At 47.7% G+C, this 26,280-nt stretch overlaps 1 protein-coding gene across 2 annotated transcripts; it reads left to right on the forward strand.

Annotated features, from left to right (window-relative positions):
* Positions 1 to 12,637: 12,637 nt before the first annotated feature.
* Positions 12,638 to 25,928, forward strand: KLF15 (Kruppel like factor 15). Of its 2 annotated transcripts, none has more exons than XM_033071929.1 (3): positions 12,638 to 12,791; positions 17,168 to 18,275; positions 23,916 to 25,928. In XM_033071929.1, the coding sequence occupies exons 2-3, from the start codon at positions 17,233 to 17,235 to the stop codon at positions 24,082 to 24,084; spliced, it is 1,212 nt and encodes a 403-aa protein (XP_032927820.1). In that variant the 5' UTR covers positions 12,638 to 12,791; positions 17,168 to 17,232; the 3' UTR covers positions 24,085 to 25,928. The 2 variants fall into 2 exon arrangements, with proteins under 2 accessions (XP_032927820.1, XP_032927819.1); XM_033071928.2 differs by lacking the exon at positions 12,638 to 12,791 and adding an exon at positions 15,569 to 15,862.
* Positions 25,929 to 26,280: the final 352 nt, after the last annotated feature.

Genomic DNA, 26,280 nt, shown 5'->3' on the forward strand with positions numbered 1-26,280 from the left:
TACTGTGAACATTTTCAATATAGCAGTAGAACACCATCCAGGTATGGAAAACAGGCTGACCCTCTGCAGTGGTCTGCCACTGTTTGTTACATTTACTGATCCAAATTTCCCTAGACTGTATCCTGAAGGGAAAGCATCTGATTCCTGTCCTTCAGATCCAGGCCCGTTTGCCAGTTCCCACTTTTAGAGCTTCCCTGATAAAATCTAATGGAGCTCGTTCAGGCTGTTCAGATCAACAGTGGCTGTGGGAAAGGGTCTTGTAAAAAAAGTGTTTAGACTTCTGTTATCCTCATATTTTGTTTCCTGTAGACTTTCCAATGCTTTCTAAGCCTGGCCTATGGCTAAACCATGCTCAAGGGATTAGTTAAAAGACTGTTATTTATTTTATTGATACTTCTTCTAGCATCTTGTTAGTAATTTTCTGCTTTTGACACTGCTAAATGGTGAATCAAGAAGATCTATCACTACAATACATCCATGCTTTGTTACAGCAGATGTTCCTACCTGAAGGTCTTTTACGTTGTTCTGAGTTTTTGTGTTTGAATACACATTGCTTTGGGCCAAGCCCAGTGAAACCTCCAGCAGTTTGCCTGATTTACCTTCCACTCTCCATACAACCTGTTAGACCTGGGATTTCATGCTCTGCTCATCCTGGCTCACAGCTTCATCTCATTTCAGGTGGTAAATCCTGCAGCTCCATTGCTGTGTGGCTGCTCAAGACAGCCCCTTGAAGCAGCCCACGCGGCTCCTCAGCAGGTCTGCAGGCTTAGAGGCAGCCAAAGAAGGCTCCTGGCACATTTTCCTCTTGAAAGGGAGTGTGAGGGAGGAGGAGGCAGCAGTTATTGAGCTGACAAAATTTCTTGTCTCCTTCCTGGGTCCCAGTGGGCTTCAAAAGAGGGTTAAGAAATGCTAAGTCCTCGGGCTGGCGCCGTCCCACGCAGGGGCTGCCTTCCAGTGTGGCCCAGGAGCCTCTGCTCAAGGTGATTTTTTTCAGCGTTTTTATTCCTTTTGCACCTCTTGTTTGGGTTTCTGAAGTTTTCCTGCTGGCTTGCATTTTTCTGAGGATTCATCTCACCCGTTGGGCTCTGATGGCTGGGCCACCTTCCCGTGGCTGGTTGCCAGCAGAGCTGTGCCCCAGCTAGGCTCACCCAGGGTGCTGTGCCTGCTCTGGCTCTGTCCTGCCCAGCTGGAGCTCCACCAGATCAGCCTCTTCTGGGAGCAGCAGAACTCTCATTCCTCTTCTGAAAAACCTCCAGGTCTCTCGGATCTTTGGCCCAGCTCTGAGCCCAGTGGTTCCTCTGTTTCTTCTCTTGTGTGTCCTGGACAGAATTGTTGGCCCTCAGCATCTTCCTTGGAGGTGACATCCCACACCTGAGTCCAGCATTGAACCATTTTCCCCAATCATCCTGGGGGTATGCTGGGGCTTTCTGTGTTCCTGCCTGTGTCTAGTTGCTTTGGTTGGATTGGAGCTCTTCTGTGTGCTGATTTTTTCCCTCCCACCAACTCTGAAGTCTTTATCATCACCATCTTCTGGCTTCCCATGAATTTCTTTTGATTCTCTTGCCTGGACTAGGCCTAAACATCTCCATACACTCATGACAACTGATGGGTCCCTGGGATATTTGTAGCCCTTATTTCTCTTAACCAAACTCATTTGTATTAGGCAGTGCCTCCAAAAGAAAAAAAAACAGGAATTATTGAAACCTTCTCCTCTACCCCATGCAAAGAGGGCAAACATATCTTTAATCCATCATTTTGCTGCTCCATGGTGATATCTCCTCTCTTTTAAAATGTTTTTGTCTGGTGGCAAATTATTAAACAGCTTTCTGAGCAGACTTGCACCGATTTCATTGCCAGACTCTTGCCATTCCTACCCAGCTCAGGCTGGTCCTGGTGGTGCTGAGTTGCTGGGGGCAGGGATGTAAAGCCTGTTCTGGCATTGCACAACCTGTCTGTTCTCTGGGGGGCCATGTGCAATCTCTGCCTGGGACAGATGGCTGAGCTGGATCCCGCTGCAATGACGTCAAAGGCTGCAATACTGTCCCTCTCCCCACAGCTGGCAGGCCTGCCAGGGGCTGCCACCACAGCAATAATTGCCACAGTGGCAATATCTGTCACCAAATGGCAGCACAGTGGCCCCTGGCACTGTGCACAGTGGAGATCTGCTTACACACCTAGGGCTTCCTTGGGGATTCCTGCTGCTCTAGAAAGCCCTGACTGAAAGCAAACCGGAGTTGATTTTAAAAGGAGCATCCTCCATTGTTGACCTGTGGGCAGATAAAAAACTCACAGCCTTTCCCATGCCTGGGACACAGGCTGGCACAAACAAATGCCATTTGTCAGGGAGCTGCAGCAGCCAGCACAGCAGAGGGGATCAGTAAATCCCTGGGTGTGACTTGGCGCCGTCTTGGTGGCACTGAGCAGCAGCAGAGCAGAGCAGAGCATAACCCAGCATAGCAGAGCATAGCACAGCACAGCACAGCATAGCTCAGCACAGCTCAGCACAGCATAGCTCAGCACTGCACAGCCCTTCTCCACGTGCAGCTATTTTGGATGCTTGTGGGAAGGCAGCAGCACCTCAGCTCGTAGCCAGCCAGCCGTGGTGACACGGGGGTGACACACAGGTGACACACACACTGCACCTGGCTGCCCCAGGGAAGGTTTCCCAGGCTGCAGGGAAGGAGGGGGCTGGCACATCCCTGGGGCACCCCAGGCTCTGCTCTCTGTGGAGGGCAGGGGTTGTGACAGGGAGTGATTCACCGTGACCTCCTGGCACCAGTGCCAGCCCTGCCTGTGCCTCACAGCCCTGCTGACATTCCACATCTGCCAGAGCCAGCCTGGAGTGGGCTGCATCCAGCCTGAGCTCCATGAAATGCTGCTCCTGATCCTGCCAGCTGCGTGCTGGCCTGAGCCATGGTCCATTTTGTCAGCTCTGCACAAAGGTCAGGGGGAAGCAAGGAGTGTTTGACGTTTTAATTTTTATATGAATGCCCAGACAGTTCTTAGATTCTTCTTAAAAAGTTGATGACAGATTAAGAACAGCTCCCAACTTGGGATTTTGGAAATACTGAGGTTTTCCAAGTTGTCAATCCAGCAGGAGGAGTTCCAGTGTGCCTGTGGCTGTGCATCCTCTCCTTTAGCCAGCTCAGGGCTGCTGGTGGTAGCTGCTCCCAGGATGTGGCCACATGTAGGGTATGGGCTGGGCAAAGTGAAAAAAGAGTCTGTAACATTAGTAGGATTATTGGATCATGAGATTAAATAACTGTAAGATGTAGAAAGCTATTAAAATATTGCTAGCCTTAAAAATGGGGGAGATTGGTTTTTAACATATAGGTGCAGAAGTAAGTTATCTTTAAAAATCTGTAACTTTGGGCTGGAAATACATCTGAGACAAGTCTTGAAATTAAATATTTTATTACCAAATCAATTTTGCTAAAAATATCCAGAGTTTGCAATTTATTTCATTAACCTCTGCTAAGTCCACCAGTTAAACCCCTGGTTAGAACTGGTGCTGCTGTATTGGTTTGCTGTGGGTCCATCAGCAAATTACTGTGAATATAACAGACTTTGCATGCTAAAAGTGAAGAACTTGACATTCCAAAAGCAACACCCTTTCTGTCTTCTGTGATAGAGATAACTAGCTTACTCCTAGGTGTAAAAGCAAAAGCAATTTCCTTGAGTGGCTGTGTTACCGAGGCTGTGGGGAGAAGGGCTGGTGTGGCAATGCTTCCCACTTTGCAGGGCAGAAACGGGCGGTGTTTGCCTTGGGGGCTGTGGTATTTAGACAGGAATTCCAAAGGGAATTACCACAGCGAACTTCCTCTGCCTCTGGCAGGTCTGTGTGGTCAGTGCCTCACTGCAGTGACAGACATGCTGCTTGCTGATGGCCAGGAGCCCTGATGGTATCCAGGGAACCCAAGTGCCTGCAGACATTCACAGGATGGTCACCCCCAAATGCAGCTTTGTGCAAAACCATCCAGACGTGGCTGCATCTTTGGGGTAAATTGGCTTTAGAGCTGAGGGCAGCTGCTGTGCCGGCCTCTGCAGCAGACAGATCCCAGGTCCATTTGGACAAAAACTGGGTGATTTGCAGTGATTTAGAGATCTCTTTTCCCTAGCGGAAAAAAACAGAATTAGTGTGTCTTTAAGTAGAGGTTGTGGAAGAATTAAGCCACTCAATAATACGTGATATTCTCCCCAATTCAGTGATTACAGGCTCTTCTCATAAAAGCTGCTATATCCCTCTGCCTCTAGCACAATTCAGATGTCCTGAAAAAAGGCTTTCTCATAATCTTTTTTCTATATTTTCCTCACCAGGCACTTGAAATCCATTTTATGAACATCAGTTTGTTCTGTATTGTACTTTGCCAAGATTATTATCCTCAAGGAACAGGAGGTGAAACCACAGAGCAAGAAGACGAGGTGAGTCACTTCTGGCCATATAGACATTTAAATAGTTGCAGAATTGGGAAGGGTCATATTTTCCTCTCAAGCAGTGTTTGTGGGGAAAAAAAATATATGCCAGTAATCTGAATTTAGCTCCCCATTATTGCTTGTTACACCAGCAGGGGTAAATATTTTCCTCACAAACACCTACAGAATAAGAAAATGGGCATCTTTAGATTGCATGATATGTAATTAATCTTCCCCCAAACTTTTAGACAATATAAGGTAGATGTGAATGAAAACACCATGATCATATCTGTATTGTGAAACAGAATAATCCAGGTCTGAATCAGTGGTTTTTCATTGCTTACATTGCTACTAAGAACCCACCAGATGAGAAAATAGAAGATTGCATCACAATGGATAATTTTTGATATGAGCGATCCAGTTGCTTGGGATTTTTTTGTCTGTTTTTTTTATTATTAATTATTCTGCTGAGAATATCTGCCCTGGGACAAACAAAGCAGTCAGCTCTCAACGGCAGCAAAATAAATCTCAGTCCAGGGCAACACAAATTGGGAAGAAGCTCCGGAGAGTGGTGCTATTTGAAATAAATTGAGGAAATATTTTAAAAGCTTGCATAGAAGAGCAGCGTTCTGCCAGCTATTACAATTGGACTTCAGAGTAACTGCTGAGTGGGTAATTAGTCCCATGGGAACACAGAAGTCTGGACAAATGTAAAAAGGAACAAGAGAGGGAAAAAAGCATATGAAGAATTAACTTTGGAAAACAAGCTAGAACATTAGTCACAGGAGAGATATAACTCAACTTCCATTTAACATTTATTTCTGTGATGAGCAGAAACACTGTTTTTAACCCTGTATTGAAGCAGGAAATATAAACCTTGCTTTTTAAGATGGCGGGAATTACTTTACTGAAGTTCACCTCTTTGATAAGAGGGTGAAGGGGAAGGTAAAGAGGTGCTGAAAATACTGCAAACAGGACTTATGTTTGGGTGGAGCAGGGAAAAAACAGTTGTGGAACTGGTCAAGACATTAGGTGGGGTCTGTTTTGCTCTCAGAGACTCCCCCATCATGAAGACAGACACTTAGTCAAGGTTTAAAAGATCATGTCCCCACCAACCTTTGCTCAGAGCCTGTCTACAGCGCTGGGTTGAGATCACCCCAGCTGGAAGGAGGTGATTTACCTGCCTGACATGCCAGACATGCCTCTTTGCATAAGTCTTTGCTGGGTTTAGAAAGACCTGGTGAAACACAACTACCAAGAAATCTTGGAGCATGGGAGACACTTGTGAGGTTATCTGGTGCACATATGGTCGGTTCTGCCATTCCAGAGCTCCTGATCCATAGTTCTGTGCTGTAACTCCTGAATCAGAGACTTATTTATAGTTTCTGCACTTGGTTTTTGTGGTTCATTGCTCCCATTATTATCTCAACAGCAGTGATTTGCTAATCAGTCCTTTGTAGGACAGCACTAATATTGCTTTGGCTGTTTGATGTTTGGAAAAAAGAAGAATGCAATTCCAGCATCTCTGGAGAAGCAGGAAGCTTTGCAAAATCTCCTGATGTGCCTGGGAGTGAATCTATATAAATGGGTGATGCTCACTGAGCTGTGTGCCTGCAGCATTAACAGTAACACCACAGCTGAAGGGTCAGGACCAGGCACCAGACCTGGACCTTCCTCATTTTAAGGACTTCTCTACTCCACAGCCTCCAAGGAGATGGAGCTGAGCTCCCTGCTGGGCTCTCACCATATCTCTGGCCAAGGGATGGGGTCCCAGCTGCCTGCTCTGCCCTGGCACCCGCAGCAGCTCTGCTGTTGGTGCCCTGGTGCTGCTCTGACCTGGTGGTGTTCCAGCTGTGACCTGAGCCAAGGTTACTGTGTTTGCATGTAGGCTTTGTGTTTGCTATTTAAGGTGAGCGAGAGGCTCTGGATTCCCTCTGTTGAGTCATCCTCACTGTTTCCCAATTCAGTGCAAATGGCCAGACAGGCAGGCAGCTCTTCCTTGAAGACATTCAAATTCTCCAGAGGTGTGCCAGCGTCTGGCAGACGTGCTGTTGGCAATGCACGGTGGACACACCATGGTCACAGTTGCTCAGCCCTGTAAACACTGTCTCCAAAACCAGCATCTCCTCTCATCACCTCCTTGAGCCACTGCCCCGCAGTGCTCAGCACAAGGATCCTGCACAAACGCACCCAGCCCTGGCGTATTCCTTCCAGGAGAGGGCAGGGGAATACAGTTTATCGCAGATCCACTCCCGAGCTGGAGCCAACATCATCCATCCAATCCCAGACCTTCCTCTACGCCTTCCAGTATATGCTGCTTTCCTAAACTTGGATGGGTTGTGAATCTCCTCCAGGTGAGTCAGTGGGTTCTGTCACATTTACAGACCTGCCTGTCCCTGAGTCATCTTCGGGAGGGGCGGCTTGGGCTGGGCTGTGCCCCTTGGAACCCCTTGCGATGAGCCTGGTGGGCTCCGGGCAGCTTCAGCACCAGGGTTTAGGGAGCTGAGCCCCACTCTTGTGCTCCACCTCACCTCCAGCCAGGGGAGGCAGCGATGGGACAACCTGTGTATCACACACTCGGCACACTCCTGTCCCTGCAGAGCGGGATCTGAGTCCCTCGGATGTCAGATGGATGTCAGCAGGAACAGCTCTGCTCCAGGAGATTTGCCAGATTAAAATGCAGAGGTTGTACATGGAAACCCCAGGTTGGAGCTGGACCTGGCTAAAGATGGCCTAGATAAAGGTCAGCTAATATTTTCTATTTCAGTATATTAATGAACAGAAAGTTTGGGAGAAAATCAGAAACTCTCCCCAGGTCCCCCCGCTGTCTTTAATAGTCAAAAGCGTAATAGCATAAAAAATCCTAAAATGAGTTTCTTCCAACTTATCTCCCCCTGGACCTATGATTCTGACTTGAAAAGACAACATAATTTCCAAACCAGTGGAGGAAAGAAAAAAAAACCAAAAATCAATAAACTCTTGGCCCTGCAGCACAGATGCCCTGGCAAGGCCAAAGAAATTAACTCCTGAGATTGCTGTTGCTGTTTCCACCTTGTCCTGCAGAGACACAGCCAGGGATAAACATATTCTTTGTGTCAATATTTCTGTAGTACCGAGAGAACTTACAGTCCTTATCTGTGAGTGTCAAGGACTGCTAAGTTAATGTGATCATAACATTACTGGAGAGCCTGACAGGCTTTTTTGTTCTCTCTGTCCTCATGTAACTGTTATGGTGCTGAAAGCCCAGTGGAGCTCAGCTGGATGTGACCATGGGCTTTGTGGCACATGAAAAGGATCCATCTGCAGCAAACCAATTTTAAAAAATCGGGAAAAAAGGCTCCAAACAACACACAAAACAAACAAATAGAATTTGAAGTTCCTATTTATTTTTTTTTACTCTGCTTGATTTTTTTTGCTTCTTTCATTGGAAAAAGAGCAACCTTGATTTGTAAATCAGATGGAAATGTGTGAATAATCGATTCAGCCTGACTAACCCTTGTTTTGTCAGGTGGCTGGTTGGCTCATCAGATTACTAATAGTTTGCTGCTGCAGTAAATGGGAAATAGCAAGGGCTGGGGCAGAAATACCACAGGTAACCTCTAAAGATGGCAAGGAGCTCTCCCAGTGTGACACAATCCCTCTTTTTGCCTGTCCATGAAGTTTGAACACTTTTCCTTCAAGTCCCCTGAAAAATGAGAAATCATTTATAATACAGAACTGTGCAAGCAACATGCAAAAGAGGAGAAAATCCGAGGCAGGAAAAGTCAGGCTCCATAGGGCAGGTATGGAAAGGCAGAGTATGAGCTGAGCCAGACAATTCTTAGGTGTGAACTGTGTGGAGGAGCCCCTTGCTGCCTTTCCCACCTTTAATGGCTCTGCTATGTGGCACAGAGCAACTCATGAATAGTTCAGCCTCCTCTTTAACTTTATGAAGTATGGCAATTATTATCTTCAGGAAAATATTTAAAAGCTACCTTTCCTGACTAGATCTATAGCACACAGTCATTAGACAAAACCGGTTAAAAGGACTTTGTGCTATCCCCAGCGTTTGACTGGGCTGTGCCAATGCCAGAAATGCTGTCTGAGCAGGGCAATTTTGGCTGCAGTTCTCTCCTGACCGGTGGCAAAAGAGAGAATGGAAAATGCCCAAGCGATAGCAAGGGACAGAAGTAATAACAGACTTTCAAAGGAGTTGTTGAAGAGGTGAAAAAGGGAAGGAAATCTCTTAGTGATGCACAAAAAGGATAGGTTGGGAAAATTCAGATGTATTTCATAGCATGGAATGGGGGCTTGGTTGTGCTGCAGTACCAAATGAAGGACACTGATGTGAGACATCAGTCACAGATGCTCAAAAATTTATTCCTAAAATCTTGTCCCAGCCCAACAGTCGTTGCTGGTTCTCATGAAAAGTTGGCAGAACAAAAGGGATCAGGAATAATTATATTTATCTAGATCTGTGCATTTCCCCTGCTGTTAATAAAGGATTGTAGTGTTTCCAATGCCTTGAGCAAAACTTAGATGTGTGTCAGCTTGCTTTCACTGTCATGGGGCTCAGAAGAATTAACCAGTTCACAGCTTGAGAAGTGCACTCAGAGATCCCGGAGGGATGGAAAAGTGGCTGAGTCAGCTCAGAGGCTGCCACCTGCCACTGTAGCTTGTCATCTTCAGTTTTGGGTTTGAGCCCCAAAATGTGCCTGCAGACCTCAAACCACATCTGCAGTCCAAGGCACTCCCAGCAGACTCATGGATAACAAAATACCGTCTAGCTGAGAAAGGAAATTTCTCTGTTAAAATATTTGCTCAGGAAAAAAGCTGTAATGGATGAAACTGTAGGGATGATTCAGCAAGGACAACCCCAGATTAGCATTCTAGGAAGCAGTGACTTTTGTGCATTTTCCCATTATTCTCTGTTGGAAGGTGTCAGGTTTGTGCTGTAGTGAGGCATCAGAACTTGTGCCATTGTATATCCTGTTTGTTTGGTTTTAACATGTCCTTTGTCTCTGTCTAGAAATTTTGCCTGGGCAGAAAAAGAGGACTTTGGATATTTGTCCAGGGTGTACTGATGTCCAACGGCCTGGTCAGGGCAGCAATTTCTACAAGAGTTCCGGACACCCAGGAATGCTGAAGGCACAGTCACTGAGCCTGCACACAGGGGCTGTGCTGAAGTTTCCCATGGACTCTGTGTGCACTCCAAAGGGGATCTGGACATATGCAGAGCATTTGGTGCATCCACAACTTGTCCCACTGTGTGTGAGCTTGGTCAGGGTTCATTCTGCATGCTCTGGATCTGCTTCCCAGAGCTGTGCACTGCCTGCCTGAATTTCTAATATGTTTAATTTTTCCCACAGGGGAATCTCAGGGAGAAATACAGGTATGCCTTAGTTACACTTTTCTGATACTTTCCATTGCACTTCACCTCATAGAAGTATCGAAAGGCTGAGATGCTCACTAGGGTTCTTCATCAGGACATGCAGCCCCGCAGGGGCAGGTGCTGGCCCATGGGATGGTGGCTGTGCATCCCTTCCCACAGCAGCATGTGTTGGGATCTGCTTGAGCCTCCTGAAAACTTCTCAGCTTCCTATCCCCAGCCTCAGACACAGCCAACAGTGCAGCCCTGCAGCTGCACAGTGGGCAAAGGTCCCAGGCTCCAGTGGTGCTTTTAGGGAAGTGAAAAGGTTGTGGGCCCAGTAAAACGGATGAAACTTGAAAAGCAGAACGGGGAAAACACCTTTATTTCCACGTAAGATAAATATGGGATTTCACTGAATCTCTATCAATTTACACAAAGTTCAGAACTACTGTGACTAAAATATGAAGACATTGCCTTTTACAAGTGGAAAAATGCACGTTAGAGAAACATCTAACATGCCCCAGTGCCTAGGTAGGTTATAGTAATGATAAAATTAGGATTGCAACTTTTGGTTGTTTTCATGTAATAAACATTACAAGGGAATTCTGTACATGTACAGCCAACAATTCAAATTCCATTAAGGCCCAGCCTTGAGGGCTTAGATTTTAGCTGTATCTAAATTTGATGTCCTTTGCATTGCTAAATCACACTAAACCACCTACTCAGGAAACAAAGGGGGGTTTGATTGAGAAAAAGCAGTAAAGCAGGGTTTGCCAAACATCTATTTTGGGTAAAAATATATAAGGCCAACATTTTTACCAACGCAATCCTTTTTACGTCAGTGAAGTTACACTAATGCAGAATTTGGCCCTGATGTATTTGTATAAATATAGTATCTAGAATTTTGATGAGTACGTATTCATGCATTATTCATTGAGACAATGTGGAGAGGAAGAACGAGGTCTGTGCATGACAGCAGAGCCCTGAGCACCCCCAGATTGTCCCCAGGGGGATAAAGGAGCTCATGTAGGGTCACCCCTGTGCTGCTGCCTGGCCAGGACTTGTTGAGGTGGACTGTCCTCTTGGGAAGAGGCTGGTTCATGTTTGCCAGGCTGTGGGATGTGTTGCTGGCAACTCTGAAGAAATGCAGATGGAGGATATTTTTGCGAGTTTAAATTGAGCTGGATTTGAAAAGAGATGAGGCTACATCTTGGTTCTGTCACAGAACTTTTGTTTGATCCTCTGTGCCTCATAAAATGAGAATAATGCTTAATTTTCCCTGCAGGACAGTGAGGCCTACTGTGGGGAGAAGGAATGGAGTGCTGTCCCATGTGGTATCAAAAAAGGGTGCACAGACCTGTTGTCATTGGACTGCATTCTGATGTCCCAGGCTGCACCTTCCCAAGAAATTTGGAAAGAGGAAAAACTGAATTTGAAAAACCACTGATTGAGCAGAAGAACTTTCAATGGCTGCTGCTGCAGCTGGCCCCACTGTGAGCTTCCTCTGCAGGAGCTGAACATAGATCCTGATCCATACCAAGTATTGCATAAATATAGCGTGTTTGTGTATGTATGTATGTATATGCATACATATACATTATTATGTGTGTTTATACGAAAATCTGCAGTGATGTCTGTAGTAACACTGGTGTGTGTGTGGGACACACATCCCAATACTTTCTAGCATGCTGTAAATCCTCCCATCAAGTTTTGGCAGGTGGGAAGGGGGCAGGTGTGCAAGTGTGGGGAGAGAGGGACATGGGACTCCTCACACCTCCCCAGGGACTGACTTATCTCCAGGAGATGTCCAGAGGCTCGCACACTTCCAGAGTCACAGAATGGTTTGGGCTGGGACATGAACAGGCCAACAGGCCAACTCCCTGCAGGGAGCAGTGACGTTTCCAACCCGATCCAATTGCTCAGAGCCCCGTCCGACCTGACCTGGAATGTTTCCAGGGATGGGGCATCAACCAGCATTCCAAGCAACCTGTTCTGGAGTTTCATCACCCTCACTGTAAAACATTCTTCCTATAGACCGAATCCAAACCAACCTCCCTTTAGTTTAAAACCACTGCCCCTCGTCCTGCAGCCACAGGCCCCGCTGGATGCTCGCACCCAGGACCGCGCATCCCGGTTCGCAACATCCCGCGGTTCATCCCTTCCATCCCCACAGTTCATCCCTTCCATCCCCGCGGTTCATCCCCTCCATCCCGCGGTTCATCCCCTCCATCCCGCGGTTCATCCCCTCCATCCCGCGGTTCATCCCCTCCATCCCGCGGTTCATCCCCTCCATCCCGCGGTTCATCCCCTCCATCCCGCGGTTCATCCCCTCCATCCCGCGGTTCATCCCCATCCATCCCGCGGTTCATCCCCTCCATCCCACGGTTCATCCCCTCCATCCCACGGTTCGTCCCCTCCATCCCCGTGGTACATCCCATCCATCCCGCGGTTCATCCCCCTCCATCCCGCGGTTCATCCCCCTCCATCCCCGCGGTTCGTCCCCTCCATCCCGCGGTCCCCGCTCCATCCCGCGGCCCCGCCCCGGGGCCGGGCGCGGCTCCATTGAGGCCGGTGCCGGGCCGGCCCCCGCCGCGGCGGGGCCAATGGGGGCGGCGGACGCGGTCGAGCCTCTCCCCGGCCTCCCCCGGCGGCCGGCCCGTCATGTGAGGGTTTATAGGGATATAGTACTACGGGAGCGGGGCCGCGCTCCCAGCCTCGCCGCCTCCCGGGGGAGCTGCGCCCGCCTCCCGCTCCGCGCTGCTCCGCGGGCGCTGCTCGCCTTCGATCCCGAGCTCTTATCCTGCGTCTCTGGCTTCTTACATTTTGCTTTGATTTTTTAAAATTATTGTTTCGATAGTTATTTTTGCCTTTTTTTTTTTCTTTTTTTTTTTTTTTTTTTTTTTTTTTTTTTTTTTTTCCTTGTGGCTTGGTTGTGTTGTTTGGGGTTTCCCCCCTCGTTTTCGTTGTTGCTGTCGCGTTCTCCCGGTCTCTCGTGGCCCTCGGTGCTGGCCGGCTCGGCGGAGTTCAGGTAAGGGCGAGCGGGGGCCGGGGCCGTGTCCCGCCGGCGGAGCCCTCCGGGGCTGTGCCCTGCCGAGGTGGCACCGGCGATTCCAAATTCCATCCGGCGGGGCAGCGGCCAGCGCGGGGGCTGTCTGCGGGCTGCAGCCGAGCCGTGCCGTGCCGTGCCGTGCGGGGACAGGCGGCGAGGGGGGTTATTCCCGATCAGCGCGACCACTCTGGTGGGGGAGAGAGGGAGCTCCGGCCCCCAAAACCTTCTGAAAAGGGATGGAAGGAAAAACCAATAAAATAAATAGTAATGAAAAAAACCCACAAAACCTCTACAAACGTAACAAACAAACAAACGCGATTAAAAAAAAAACCCAAACAAGCGCGTTTTGCAGCCTGTGCTCGTGCTGGAGTGGGAATTCCGTGTGAGTGTCCCCCAGCGCCCCTTTCCTGTGCCACGCGTTATTTCGGGGCGCCCTTCCCCGGCGTGCAGAGCCTGCGGGATGCGCTCCGGCGGGGCCACTGCCTGTGCCTGCTGCAGGTGAAGTGCTTCCCCTCGTGGAAGCCAAAGTTTGGGGCTGGAGCGGCTGAGTTTTCAGACAAGAAAGCTTTGGGAATGTTTCTGCAGCTTCCCAGGAGCAACGGGTTTGGAAAACAAACCTGAACACCCCACTGTGGCCGGGGAGCAGCACAGCCACCTTGCGGAAGAGATGAGAGCAAATGTGTTTACTCCTGGCTCACGACTTTTTTTTTTTTTTTTAATTATTTATTTTTTTCTTCCCCCCCGGATTTCTCTTTTAATTTCTTACAAACTCTGGGCCTGCTTCATTGCCTTGTTTGTGGCTCTGTCAGTGGAGCAGAAGTCGGCCTGAACAGATTTAAAACCTTCTAGGGAACAAGAGAAAACCCTGAAGAGATTAGTCTTAAACTAGAAAAAGCTGTGGCAGTAAATGTAGGAAATGACTGTCAGCATCTCATATGTGCTGTGTGATCAGTTGTGCTGGGCTGACTGTCCAGAAATGACAGGCTGGGAAATGCATCCCTGTGTTTCAGCAAGTTCTCAGGACTTTACATTTTAATGTTGCTCTGCGTCAAAATATGTCTTCTCTGGTTTGCTTTTTGTCATTTTTTTTTAGCTGGCAATTAGGTTTTAAACAGAACAACATGTTTTTGGCAGAAAGGACATCATAACAACCCGGGGAACTCTTAAAAAAAAAAAAAAAAGTTGGAGACGGTGGTGCTGCTGAACAGCTGCTGTATTTCACTCCAGAAGTGCTGTTTCCAATGGCTCGGGCACTGCGGGCTCGCTATAGGTGCTTACATTTCTAACATGTTTTCAGCGTTCCTAGAGATGAATGTGTGTTATGGAAACAGCATCATTAGTTTTCACAGCCTTCACAGCCCCGGCTTTTTTTGGTTTTGTTTTCTAATCTTCTGTTTTTGGCTGTGTCTTCAGGCAAAGCAATGATGAAAGCCTTTTGGTTGTTAGCCTGGCCTTTAGGAGAAAAATATAGCCAGGGCCCGATGCTGCATTCCAGGCATTCTCCAAAATCTTCTTGGCTGTTCTGCAAGCTTTGAGAGTGCACAGAAAGCAGAACTGGCCCGTAATGTGCCTGGATCTATTTGGCTCTGACAGTCCCTCTTAAAAAGCCTCTGGTTACATCGAGTGAGATTGTTCCTTGTCAAAAGGGATGGGAAACAAGCCTGCTGGCTGTTTTCTGCTGAGGTAACTGGCCCACAGCAGTTGCTAGGGGTTCATTGTTGTTTTTTCCCCCCCTCTATTAAGTCCTTATTCAAATTACAGTTTAGTTCTATTCCCAGGGAAATATATGGATATTTTGATAAGTGGCTTCCCAGCTCTTGCAAGCATTAAAAAAACTTGGATATTTTAATTTATTTTTTTAAAAGAAGTTCACCAACTGCTTTTGGTGTGCGGAGAGCATGCCAGCTTTTCTTAGAAAAGCACATGTTGCAGTCCAGATTTCCTTCCCAGCCCCATTCTTCAGAAGTTTAAGCTGGAATAATACAGACATGGGAGGGAGGATCAGAAACCATCTGAGGTCAAGTCTTCGTTTCTGCCCTGTGTTTCTCAAGAGAGTCACCAGTTTTTGGTGCAAGATAGAAACAATCAGCTTAGGTGAATTCTTACCAGATGCCAATACTAATTTGTCAGAAGCAGATGGTGCTTTCTGTTTCAAAACTGGAATAGCTCAGCTATGGGACTTCTGCTAGAGAACTTTCCATCAGCATAGATATTTAAAAAAAAAAAAAAGTGTGTTAGAAATAGTTCAGCTCTTCTGACTCTTCATTTTTACTGCAAGACATGATTACAAGCTAAAGTCACAAAACAGAGCTACTAACCTCAGTTTGAACTTCCTCGTGCTCAGCACATGTAGGTATTTCATTATTGGTTCAGGGGAATAGCTGACTGACAGGACACACTGAACAGGAAAATGTGCAATCTTACTTTTAAATCTTTCTTTCAACCCATCTGTGTTTCTTCCACGTGTCTATGAAGGAGGAAGCCATATCTTTAAGAAATACGGCTTCCCCCCCCTTCCTGTGAAATATAGATGTTGCCAATGGGACAGAGCTCTTTAAGGTGTTGTGTAAAATCCCTCGCTCTGCGTTTGCTGCAGCACTGAGCGCACAGACACCTTTTGATTTTTCTCCAGAGAAGGAAAAACGGGAAATTTTGGAGATGAGGCAGCAAAGATGCTCTGCAGCAGCACTAGCAACCATCCTCTCGCCTGCACAAAACTGGGAGCTATTGACTATTCATGGCAAAGCGTCCAAAGCACAGCGGCAGAGCCTGTGGAAAATGACAGCGTGTAACAAGATTGACTGGCATTTCCTTCACGCTGGGTCACATGCCTCCTAATTCACACACACACAGCCGCTCCTCTCTCTCCATAGGCTGATCGAATGACTTCTATCTCTGCAGTCCACATACCTTCCACAGAAAGAGTTGTTTTATTATGCACATGTACAGCTCTGTTTTCAATCAGTCACCTTGAGCAAATGACTGAGGGCCAGTGTTCGCTCCATCCCGAGGTCTCTGCCTTTGCTCTCTAAGGGGCACAATCTCCGTCCGTAAGCAATTTTTGTTTTTTCCCTGGGGGAGGTGGGGAATAAAATATTCGATGTCCCTCCTGCCTCCCCAGGCACCTTTCTAGGAAGTTTCTTGTCTTAGCCGGTGAAGCGCAGGGCACTCGCGGCTGTCAGCAGGCGCTGCGCTGGGGCTTCTGCTGCGGGTTTGTAGCGGGATTAGGGCTCATGTGAGCCGGGATTTGTGGGATGCTCAGGGGCAGGGGCAGCGGGGACAACTCGGGAGGCCGGGGCCGTGCAGAGCTCCGGGTTCTGCTGCTGGCACAGGGCTCAGCTCGGGATGCTGGTTCTGTGCAGAACTCTCGGTTCTGCTGCTGGCACGGGTCAGCTCGGGATGCTGGTTCCGTGCAGAACTCCTGGTTCTGATGCTGGCACGGCTCAGCTCGGGATGCTGGTTCCATGCAACCCTCCCGGTTCTGCTGCTGGCACGGCTCAGCTCGGGATGCTGGTTCTGTGCAGAACTCCGGGTTCTGCTGCTGGCACGGGGCTCAGCTCGGGATGCTGGTTCTGTGCAGAACTCCGGGTTCTGATGCTGGCACGGGGCTCAGCTCGCCTCTGCCCCGGGGAGAGCAGCGTGGAGCAGAGGGGTGAGAGCAGCCACCAGCTGGCAGCCAGGACATGGTAATTAGCTCCGTGCAGTGCCAGCCTTATTAAGGACAGTGCAGGTGATGATGACGTTGGCACACTGATTCATTACATCTGGAGGGGAAAATCCGCCTTGTAAATGCTGAAGCACAGTAAATATTTTTGGCTCCTGCCAGATTGATCCTTGCGTTATGCTGAACAGTCTATATTTGTAGAACCGAAGAAGTTAAAAATAAGGTTGGTGGAAAGCTACAAGATAGGGAAAGGATTTGCATTTTATGACCACCAGCAATAAACTTTTTTTATTTGTTTCTTTTCGGTGCTAAAAATTTCAACACTTTATTTTTTTTCTTCCCATTCCCTTCTTTGCCTCTGGATTTCACTGCTAGGTGAAAGCTCATTATTTATTTTCTCTTGCCGGTAATATTCTGTAAGGGAGCTGTAAATCTGGAGCACACACGGTTGGGAAATGATTTCTGACAGCATTCTTTTGCAAATATGTGGTGCAATCCTGCAAAACGCTTCAGCCCTGACAGTCCTCGGGGGGTGGTGCAGACATATCAAAGCTTGCAGCAGCCTGTGTACCCAGGGAGGCTGGATGCTCTGGACTTTCCTGTGGGCTAGAGAGCTTTATGAGCTCCACTTCATGGAGATAAATGATTAAACCAACTTCTGATTGTTGCTGTTTTGTTTTCCTGCACTCAGGCTCTCACCTGAACTTTGGCTGCCTGGTATATGCTGTTGGGATATCCTTAAGAGATCATCCAGGAATGGTGGATCACTTGCTGCCTACTGATGAATCCTTTTCATCCACAAGATCTTCTCTTGGATACTTTGGGGACATGACAGCAGGCGTGAGGTCCTACCAAATGCTGCCCTCTCCCCTGTCAGAAGATGACAGTGACTCGTCCAGCTTTTGTTCTTGTTCCAGCCCTGACTCCCAGGTCCTCAGCTCCAGCTATGGAAGCACATCCAGTGCAGAAAGTCAGGACAGTATCTTGGACTATTTATTGTCCCAGGCATCTTTGGGGAGCACCACTGCATCATGGTGGGACAAAAGGAGACTTCAGCCAATAGTGAAAGAGGAGTACTTCAGGTTGCCTGAATTTACTGTGGATATGGAAGACTCAGGACCATTTCAGCCCACACTTGAGGAAATCGAGGAGTTTTTGGAGGAGAACATGGACTTGGAGCTCAAAGAAAGACCTAAAAGCGAGACCAAGGACTTGAGAGCTTGCAGCCAGGTTTCTGTTGCTTCACTGCAGCAAAAAGACCATATGTTACCCAGTACTAGCTTAAAAGAGAGTAAAAGTGAACAGTTGACCAGCTCAACAGAAGGTGGCCAAGCTGCAAACGGAGGAATGACCCTGGAGAATGGAATACCAGTTATGCTCCAAATTCAGCCTGTACAGATCAAACAGGAGTCCAACACGAGCCCCAGTTCCCAAGGACCAGCACAGGAGAACATTAAAATTGCACAGCTCCTAGTCAACATCCAAGGACAGACATTTGCCCTTGTGCCTCAGATAGTTCAGTCGTCCAATTTGAACTTGTCCTCTAAATTTGTCCGCATTGCTCCCGTCCCCATTGCTGCCAAGCCAATTGGGCCAGGGGGCATGATCCAGGGGCAGACGGGCATCATCATGGGGCAGAAATTTCAAAAGAACCCTGCAGCCGAACTCATTAAAATGCATAAATGTTCTTTTCCTGGTTGCACCAAGATGTACACGAAAAGCAGCCATTTGAAAGCCCACCTGAGGAGGCACACAGGAGAAAAGCCCTTTGCATGCACGTGGCCAGGCTGTGGATGGAGGTCAGTATTGGGGTGCAGCTCTGTCCAACCCCCTTCCCCTTTTTTTGGTTTGTACTCTGATTTATAAACTGTTCCTATTGCCAGAACTTGTTTGGCTGGTTTGACAATGAAGACCTTTTTTCTTCCTGTTAGGTAACCCAGGGGTTTTGATAAATTAAATAGCACAGTATTGCCTGCTGTGGCACGAGCAGTTTTAGTGTCTTTAAAAAAAATAAAACTAGTCCATCATAATTTATATTTCATTCTAGACAGTCAGATTAAGCTCGTTGCCACAGGTAAGACCTGGTGTTTGCACTGGTGTGGTTGCAGCACACCAGCCCCAGCAGACCCGTGGCTGGCACCAGCTGGATGGTTTAGGGCAGAATTGCTGTGCACAGCCCTGTGTGGGACTAAACGTGGTCAGTGAAGGGCTGTGATAAGCAAGTGTGGTTAAAAGCAGTGTTCTGTGCACTTTCATAGAAAATGCACTCCATCCCACTCCTTCTGAAATTGCTGGCAGTGACACTCTGGCATACTCTGGGTTTTATTCTCTGTCTTGATTCAGAAAAATGCGTGGGTGCCACTCAAAGTTGCAAAAAAGCTGTCAGATGTAACAACATAACCAGAAGGCTGAGGTGTTAAGCATTGCTTGAATGAAGGATTGCAAGCTTGATTGAGAAAATGTTTTGCAGAGCGATTTTTAAAAAATATTTTATTTTCAGTATGACTTGAAAAATTTAGTCTTTAAAAAAAATATAGACTTTTAATTTTAAGGAACCTTTGACAGATGTCTTCCTCCCTCTTTCCAGTTAGCTGTATTACTGTCTTGTCTGCTGGCAAGCACTAATGTGCAGCACCACAATGATGGGAGCAAATATAATCTTAACTACCTTGTGTTAAATTATACTGAATTTCCTGCAAATAATATGCTGCAGAGCTTCAGTGAGCAGTGTCTGATGAGAAAATGGGTTGTGATCACGGGCAACAGATGAGGTAAAAAGTAACAGGAGAGTGTTGTGTAAAAATGCAAGTATGTGAGACATGCAGCAGTTAGAGATGGCTGGGTTGGTTTGAGGGAAAAGGTCACAGTGGAGCTGAACCCTCTCTTCCCCAGCTGGACCAGTCTGAGTTTGCTTCTCAGAAAGGCTGAGATCAGATTATGGTTGCTCTACAAACTGGTGATTTGTTTCCTGTTGTCCTGGCAGCAGCACTCATGAGCTCAGTTTGTTGCTGCTCAGGGTGCCCTCTCACCAAAGTTCCTTTTTTCAGCTGATTGGTCCCAGAAACTCTGGGCTGATTGCTCCTGACCTGTAGTACAGGCTCTTGCTGCTTTTTATTTGGTTGCCAGAGTATGTGTGCATGGACAGCAGGTGTGCCTGTGGGTGTCATGTTGGCATTCCTTGTGCTGGGATGTGAGCACAGCTCCCCTTTTTGTGGCAAATGCAGGTGGCAGGGTTTGTCTAACCTGCACTGAGATTTGTCACAGAGCTCCCAGTGACTTCTGTGGCTCAAGATCAGGAGCCAGAAGCAATGCCTGGGAATGACCTCCAGCTCTGTCTTATCACAAAGCTGGTGTTCCTCAAGATACAAGACCAAGGAGAACGTTCAGGAAAAATATTAAGTGATAAAGGATGATTAAATTTACAACAGGTGCCTCTCTTCCCAAAGTGTGGCAGTGAATGGTTTACATCAAAAGCAGGATGCTGGTGGGCCAAAAGAAGTGCAGGTCCTGCAACCTGGAGCACCCTGAACTTTTAGCCACCACAACTTTCTAAAGATGAGCCCAACAGGAATGAGAAATTAATCACCTTCATAAAGAAGAGCATGTGTCTTGTCCACAAACAACGGCTGCAAAGGGCTTTTCAAACTCTTTTGCTGTTTGTCTTGTTGAATTTCACAGCCTGGGCTGCAATCCCACCCCCCAAAACCCCCAAACTTTGGAAGGGCTCTGCTACAAGAGGAGAAGTGGATAGCCAGCAGGAGAGGCTGTGTTTGGGGGCTGCCTCCTGTGCTCACAGCAATCCTCAGCTCCAGCCTGAGATTGCTGCACATCTCCTGCTGCTCCCACATCAAAGGCCAGACCCAACCGAGCATTGAATTACTCGGTCCCCTTTCATCAATAAACCATGTTTACCTTTTCAGAAGTTCAGTGAGAGCTGTGACTTAAGTCTCACATGACCTAAGTCCAATGCATCTGGCCACTCTGTTTGCTCCCAGGTCTACATAATCTCAGATGAATTTAAGCACTAAAACACTGCTGGGCTCTGCTTTCCTCCCTCTTTTCCCTGCATTCTTGTGCTTGTGTATTTATTTTTTCATTGAAGACACTTAAGAGCCAATCTCACTGGAGATAGTAATTTCAGAACCAAAACAAAGTGTTGCCTAGCACAAAGTGCCTGAGCTCAGTGGGAGGGTTAAAGGTTCCCTGGCTCTCTGTGCTGCCCTGCTATGATGTTTTAAATTCACCAGGGCTGGAGTGTGCATCCCACAAATCCTTTTGCTAACCCCTAAGATGGCTGGGGACCCCTAGCACCTCTGATGGAGGCTGAACCCTCCTTGTTTTTCCCTTCCTAGGCACAGGGCAAGGGCTGTTTTTGGCAGTCTGCAGAGTGGGGCTCATCTGGCAGTGGCCAGTGACCCGTTGTGTTCCCTGGACGGGTCAGGGCACTGATCTGTGTCGTGCCACCTTCTACCTTTGGCACCCCATTCTCTGCTAAGCCCTGCTCAGCCAAAGAGCTGAGCTGCAGCTTGGGCTGGGCCCAGCATGGAGCAGGAGAAGCTCCTGCCTCCCCTCCCTGGCACAGCACCATGAAAATCTGCAGGTGCTGCAAGGCTGGGGGATGAGGCAATCTCCTTTAAATGCCTCTGCATCGTGTGGCTGCAGCTCCACGGGGACAGCATGGGCCATGAGCTCTGCCTGGCTTGGCAGGGAGGGTTTAAAGGCTTGTGGCACACGTGGTCAGCTTGGGCCTGAGTGACCATGGGCAGTAGCACACACGGGGCAGGGCAGGCATCTTGCAGTGGCTTTGCTGCTGCTGTGCAAGGGGAGGACAATTGCACAGGAGCTGTGCTGCTTTCCTGTAGGGAAGCTCTGGGGATGGGCAGGAGGAATCAGTCTAGAATCTCCCCTCCACTGTGCAGGAGAGGTACATCCTGAGTTGGCTCCATGGCTGGTGGCCTTGGCAGGGACCAGGAGTACCAGGCTGAAGCTATTGACCTTGCCTGCCCCATGAGCCACACAGGAATGTCCCCGTATCTCTGGGAGACACAGGACACCTCCTACACATCAGGGAGCTCGAGGATTTTTCTTCAAGGGAGATATAGTCACAGTCCCTTGGGGTCCTGCCAGATGGAAGGATGAAGAAGGCTCTTTTAGTTGCTGTGGGATTTCCCAGAGCCCTTCACTTTTCCTTTGAAGGAGGAATCCTTCTGGAAGTGATAGTGACAAAATAGTGAGGTAAATAGTGAGATATTCCTTGGGGCTTCCTTTTTTTTTTTTTTTTTCTTTTGAATTTTGCATTCCACAGTGGATTTTTTCACTTATTTTGGGTTGATCTCAGTGCCAGAGTGTGTTGCAGATATTTCACTGCAGAGCCAGACCGCCAGATCCTCCCAGCTTCCTTGTCCTAACCTTTGCGTTGTTTTTTTGTAAACACACAGACAGCTTGAGGTTTATTTCTGTGGGCTCTGTAAGCTGATCTTTCCGTCACTGCTGGGGAACAGTATTGCAACATTCCTGCCTCTTCAGCTAAGGACATGGTTATGAGGCAGAGTGTATTTTTATCGGATGAACTCATCCAAGCTCATTCCTGACATGTGCCTCTTCTCCCCCACCATCCATGCAATTCCCCTCGAAATGCACTTGTGAAGCTCTTGTGCAGTGTTAGCCAAGTGCTGCTGCACTTCTGCTGCAGATGGTGACCTTAATGGCCAAGGACATAGGACATCCTACCCTCTCCAGGCCCACTCACCCTACAAGAGCATCCCTGCAGGGGTCTGGCACTGGGACTAGCTCACTGCTAAGGACTTGGAGAAATCCCTGACCCTGCTGCTCCCAGGTCCAGACTGTGTTTTTGGGAAGCATTGAAAGGACCAGGGGTGTTAGAGAAAGCAAACATGCAAGTAGAAGGTGTGAAGAGAAACTTTTGTCCTAGCCTTTATGAAGAAGACTCATCCCAGACAAGGAGCAGGTTGACAGTTCCATAACAAGTGCCTGTTCCTCATGGAGAATCTGACTCTTTCGCCATGAGGATACCAGAGCAAGGGAAGGAAGAAAAGTGAGTGAATAGGTGAAAGGATCTCCCCTAAAAACGTCCCTGGGAGAGATGTGTGCACACCCTGTCTTACCCATGGGGAGTGCCTGCCTCTGCTCTCCACGGGCTGAGTGCTCTCTGGGGAGCATGGCCAGGCTGAAGGGCTGCACAACTGAGGAATCACTACCAGCTTTCCCAGTGCCTATGTCCTGGTCCTCAACTGCTGGCGGGAGATCAGAGCTAATTAAAACCTTTATGTGGAAACTTACTTTTCTTGCATGAGGGATTTATTCATAGGAGCCCAGCAGTCCTGTTTTCTCCCTTTCATAAAAACAGCCTATTTGCTCTGTTGGTGATGTGATATTTTGCTCAAGAAAGGCACATTTTTCTACATGTTCTTTCCCTGATTTGTTCAGCTACTGCCCATGACTTCACTTATTTATTGTAAATAAACAGCTGATACAATTTCTTGCAAGCTCTTTTTCTGTGCTGCTCTTTGTTACTGCTCTGGCAACAAAACACTTAATTGCTCTTTGTCAGGCAGCAAATTTTTTGTACCCATCTGGACAGGGCTGTTTTAGTGTGACATTGTTAATTAACCCTCTGTCTCCCAGTCATATCCAAAGTGGAAATAGAGCCAGCCCTGCTTTTAAGACCAAAGGATTAGATCATTTGGGATCAATAGGAGGACTCATGGTGGCTATTTGAGGATTTTTCTGTGGAGATGAAGGTGGAAAATATCTAAAACTCAAAAGACTACGGAATACAATTTTGGTAATTAAAGGCTCATTCTTGATTTAATTTACCAATGCTAACTATGCAAATAATTATGCTAATGGCTGTTGAGGCCCACCTGAATTTCAGCTGTTGAGATGCTGAGCATCTCTGGTACTGTTAATGACTTTTTATTTAGCCTGGAGGAGCACACACAGGAGCCAATTTTTCATCTGGATCCAATAAGTGACGTTGTAGCTATGGCTGGATATATATCTGGAATCCTCTCACACTGGGTGCAGTCAGGGGGTGTCTGCTGTGCTCGTGTCAGTGGGAGCTTGAAACAGACCTCACCTGCAGGACAGTGCTTGTTGTCTCTGCTCGAGGAGTCTGTGCTTGGGTTTGCAGGAGCCAGATGGTGGGGGTGGCTTTGGAGGGGGCTGGGGATTGGGAGCAGTTTGTCCAGCTGTACCCACGGTATGGGTCCAGGCAAGGCTGGTACAAATGCTGCTCTGAGTGCAGGGCTGGCATGGTGAGGTTGGTACTGGTGTGTCTCCATCACCAGCCAGCCCTGCTGTGTGTCCCTTTCACCTCCTGGAGTCTCCCAGTGGCCTGGGGGGACGTTTTTAAACTTGCTGTGAGAGTTAGCATCACAAACCCCCATTTCTCTGAAAAGGCTTCTCCTCTCTTGCAGGTTCTCCAGGTCAGATGAGCTGTCCCGGCACAGGCGCTCCCACTCAGGGGTCAAACCCTACCAGTGTCCAGTGTGTGAGAAGAAGTTTGCTCGCAGTGACCACTTGTCCAAGCACGTCAAGGTGCACCGGTTCCCGCGCAGCAACCGCTCCGTGCGCTCCGTGAACTGAGGCTGCTGCTTCCCCCTCCCGCCAGCCACCCCACAACAGCCATGGCAGCACTTTGCTCACTACATTTCGAGTGATAATTTATTTGTCTCCACAGAACAGTCAATGCTGTTACTTGATACCACCATGTTTGAGTGCCCCACGTCCTTCAGAGATGATTTGAGAACGAAGCTCTTTTTGGGTCAGGGGAGCGGGGCGCTTTCTCCTTTTTGGTTTTTTTTTTTCTTTTAAGGATATTATTTTCCTTTCCTTCTATCTGTCTCTTTTGCTGCTGCTTCTTTTGGAAATTACAGTGTTTTATTTTTAGCTGTTTTCTGCTGCACAGGAAAATGTAAAAGTTGCTTGCTGCTAGTTAATTATAGCCCTGGCATTCCTGAGGGCTTTGCTCATGTACAGGCCACTCATTGTGAATTTTTATTAAGCTGCTCTATTTGTCCAGTTTGGAAACAGCAAATTCCTTTTGAAATGAAAACAACTCCTTTGTTTTTGGGTCGCCTGAGCCAAGGATTTGTAGGGGCTGGCCATAGGAGGAGGAACAGTGGGAGTTGGGGATAGGGGGAAAGAAGGCTTGGAGAGCACTGGAATGTGCCTCCATGCATCTCAGATTTTCCCAGCTCACATTTACCTCTCCCTTGGCTGGGGCTATATATAAATATTTATGTATACATATTCATACATACATACATATATATATATACATATATATATTTAAGCAAAGACATGTCCCACAAACCCAGGAGCTCAGGCTGGATGGAATGGCTTGGAGTGGAGCCTCTGGAGCTGTGTGTGTGCTTCTGTCCTGTGCTGCCCAGGGGTGAAAGGATGCCCAGGTGCCAAAGGATGCTGCTCTCCTTCGAGGCTGGTTTGCAGCACCCACTGTCTTCAGCAGAGAGCTGCTGTCTGCCCACAAAGCTGCACAAAGGTGTTTGTGAGAGCCCCTGAGCTCTGCTCCTGCCTCTGCTCCTGCCCTCTCGTGTGGCCTGGGGGGACAAAGCAGAGCCCCAGCCCGGGGTGCCTGGTGAGCACTGGGCATCCCCACACCCAGAGTGAGTCAAGGCTGGCTGTTGGAGCTGAGTCTGTGCTCGCTGGCAGGGTCTGTAGGATGTGCCTGTGCCCAGGGAGGGGGCAGGAACCGTGACCTGGAGGGACAGCACTGTGACATCGAGGTCAGGGGTGAGCTCAGTGCTAATCCTCTCCCTCCCCACAGCCATGTCAGAGCTCCACGCAGCTGGGGTGGGCGAATGGGTGAGAACAGCAGCCAAAAGAAACAAATTTGTGTGATAGCTGGCTAAGAAGGGAATTTAAGCAAATAATCAGATGGCAGCAGGCAAGTGATTTTATTTGTGTTTCTTGTTTTGTTTTTCCTTTTGAACTCTGGCGATTGTAAGAAGCTTTAGAAGAAAATAGAATTCAGTAATTAGGAATGATTTTATAATGGATGTTGCATTTCCTTTCCATTCGCAGACAGCATCTGTTTGTCTTTTCTGTTGGCAAAATGGGAAGTAGGAAAGTGTGATCCTAGAGCTAGGCAGAGCAGGAGCCCACGCTGTGTGAGAACAGCAGGTCTGGCTAAAGTGAATGCATTCCTTTTGTCCTCTAGAAATTAATATAATTGAACTATCATCTATTGACTGGTTTATATCACATCCTATGAATGTATGTAAATAAAACTGTACATAGATGCATATCTATATAAAATATCTTTTAATAACGTATCAAATTTGTGTAAATTGGAAACAAAAATACATATAAAGCCAGTGTACATAAGTTACAATTCTGTATATTTTCTTTTGTTCTTCATAAAAATATATTTACTTTGACAATAAAATGAAAATGGAAATTTTAAATCCCTCCTTGAAATTATTATTCATTAATTTCCTTTATAGCCAGCTCTGCAATCAGGTCAATAGCACTTGAAATTTTGATTCACCTGGATGTAACTTTTCAGGTGCTGTGACACAGGGAGATGATGATGGATCAGTTCTGAAGTTATCTTCAGTTTTTCTCATCTCAGAATTCTTGGGAGGCACGAGATGTCTCAGCTCTCTCTCTTCACTGGAGCCCTCACGCCTTGCTGGGACACAAACGCCTTCCATGGCTCCTGCCTGCTCTGGAACAGGTCTGCAGGTGCAGTGAAACTGTGGTTAATAAAGCAGAGCGAGCAGGTTTTGAGGGAATTGCAGCTTAGTGATTAGTGTG

Source organism: Catharus ustulatus, chromosome 13 (assembly GCF_009819885.2).
Source record: "Catharus ustulatus isolate bCatUst1 chromosome 13, bCatUst1.pri.v2, whole genome shotgun sequence".
Lineage (NCBI taxonomy): Eukaryota > Metazoa > Chordata > Aves > Passeriformes > Turdidae > Catharus > Catharus ustulatus.

What these genes read in the sequence shown, in the direction of transcription:
- KLF15 (XM_033071929.1), top strand. Translation starts at nt 17,233, where the DNA reads ATGGTGGATCACTTGCTGCCTACTGATGAATCCTTTTCATCCACAAGA. An exon ending in TGGCCAGGCTGTGGATGGAG is followed by an intron (nt 18,276 to 23,915) that starts GTCAGTATTGGG and finishes CCTCTCTTGCAG; the next exon opens with GTTCTCCAGGTCAGATGAGC.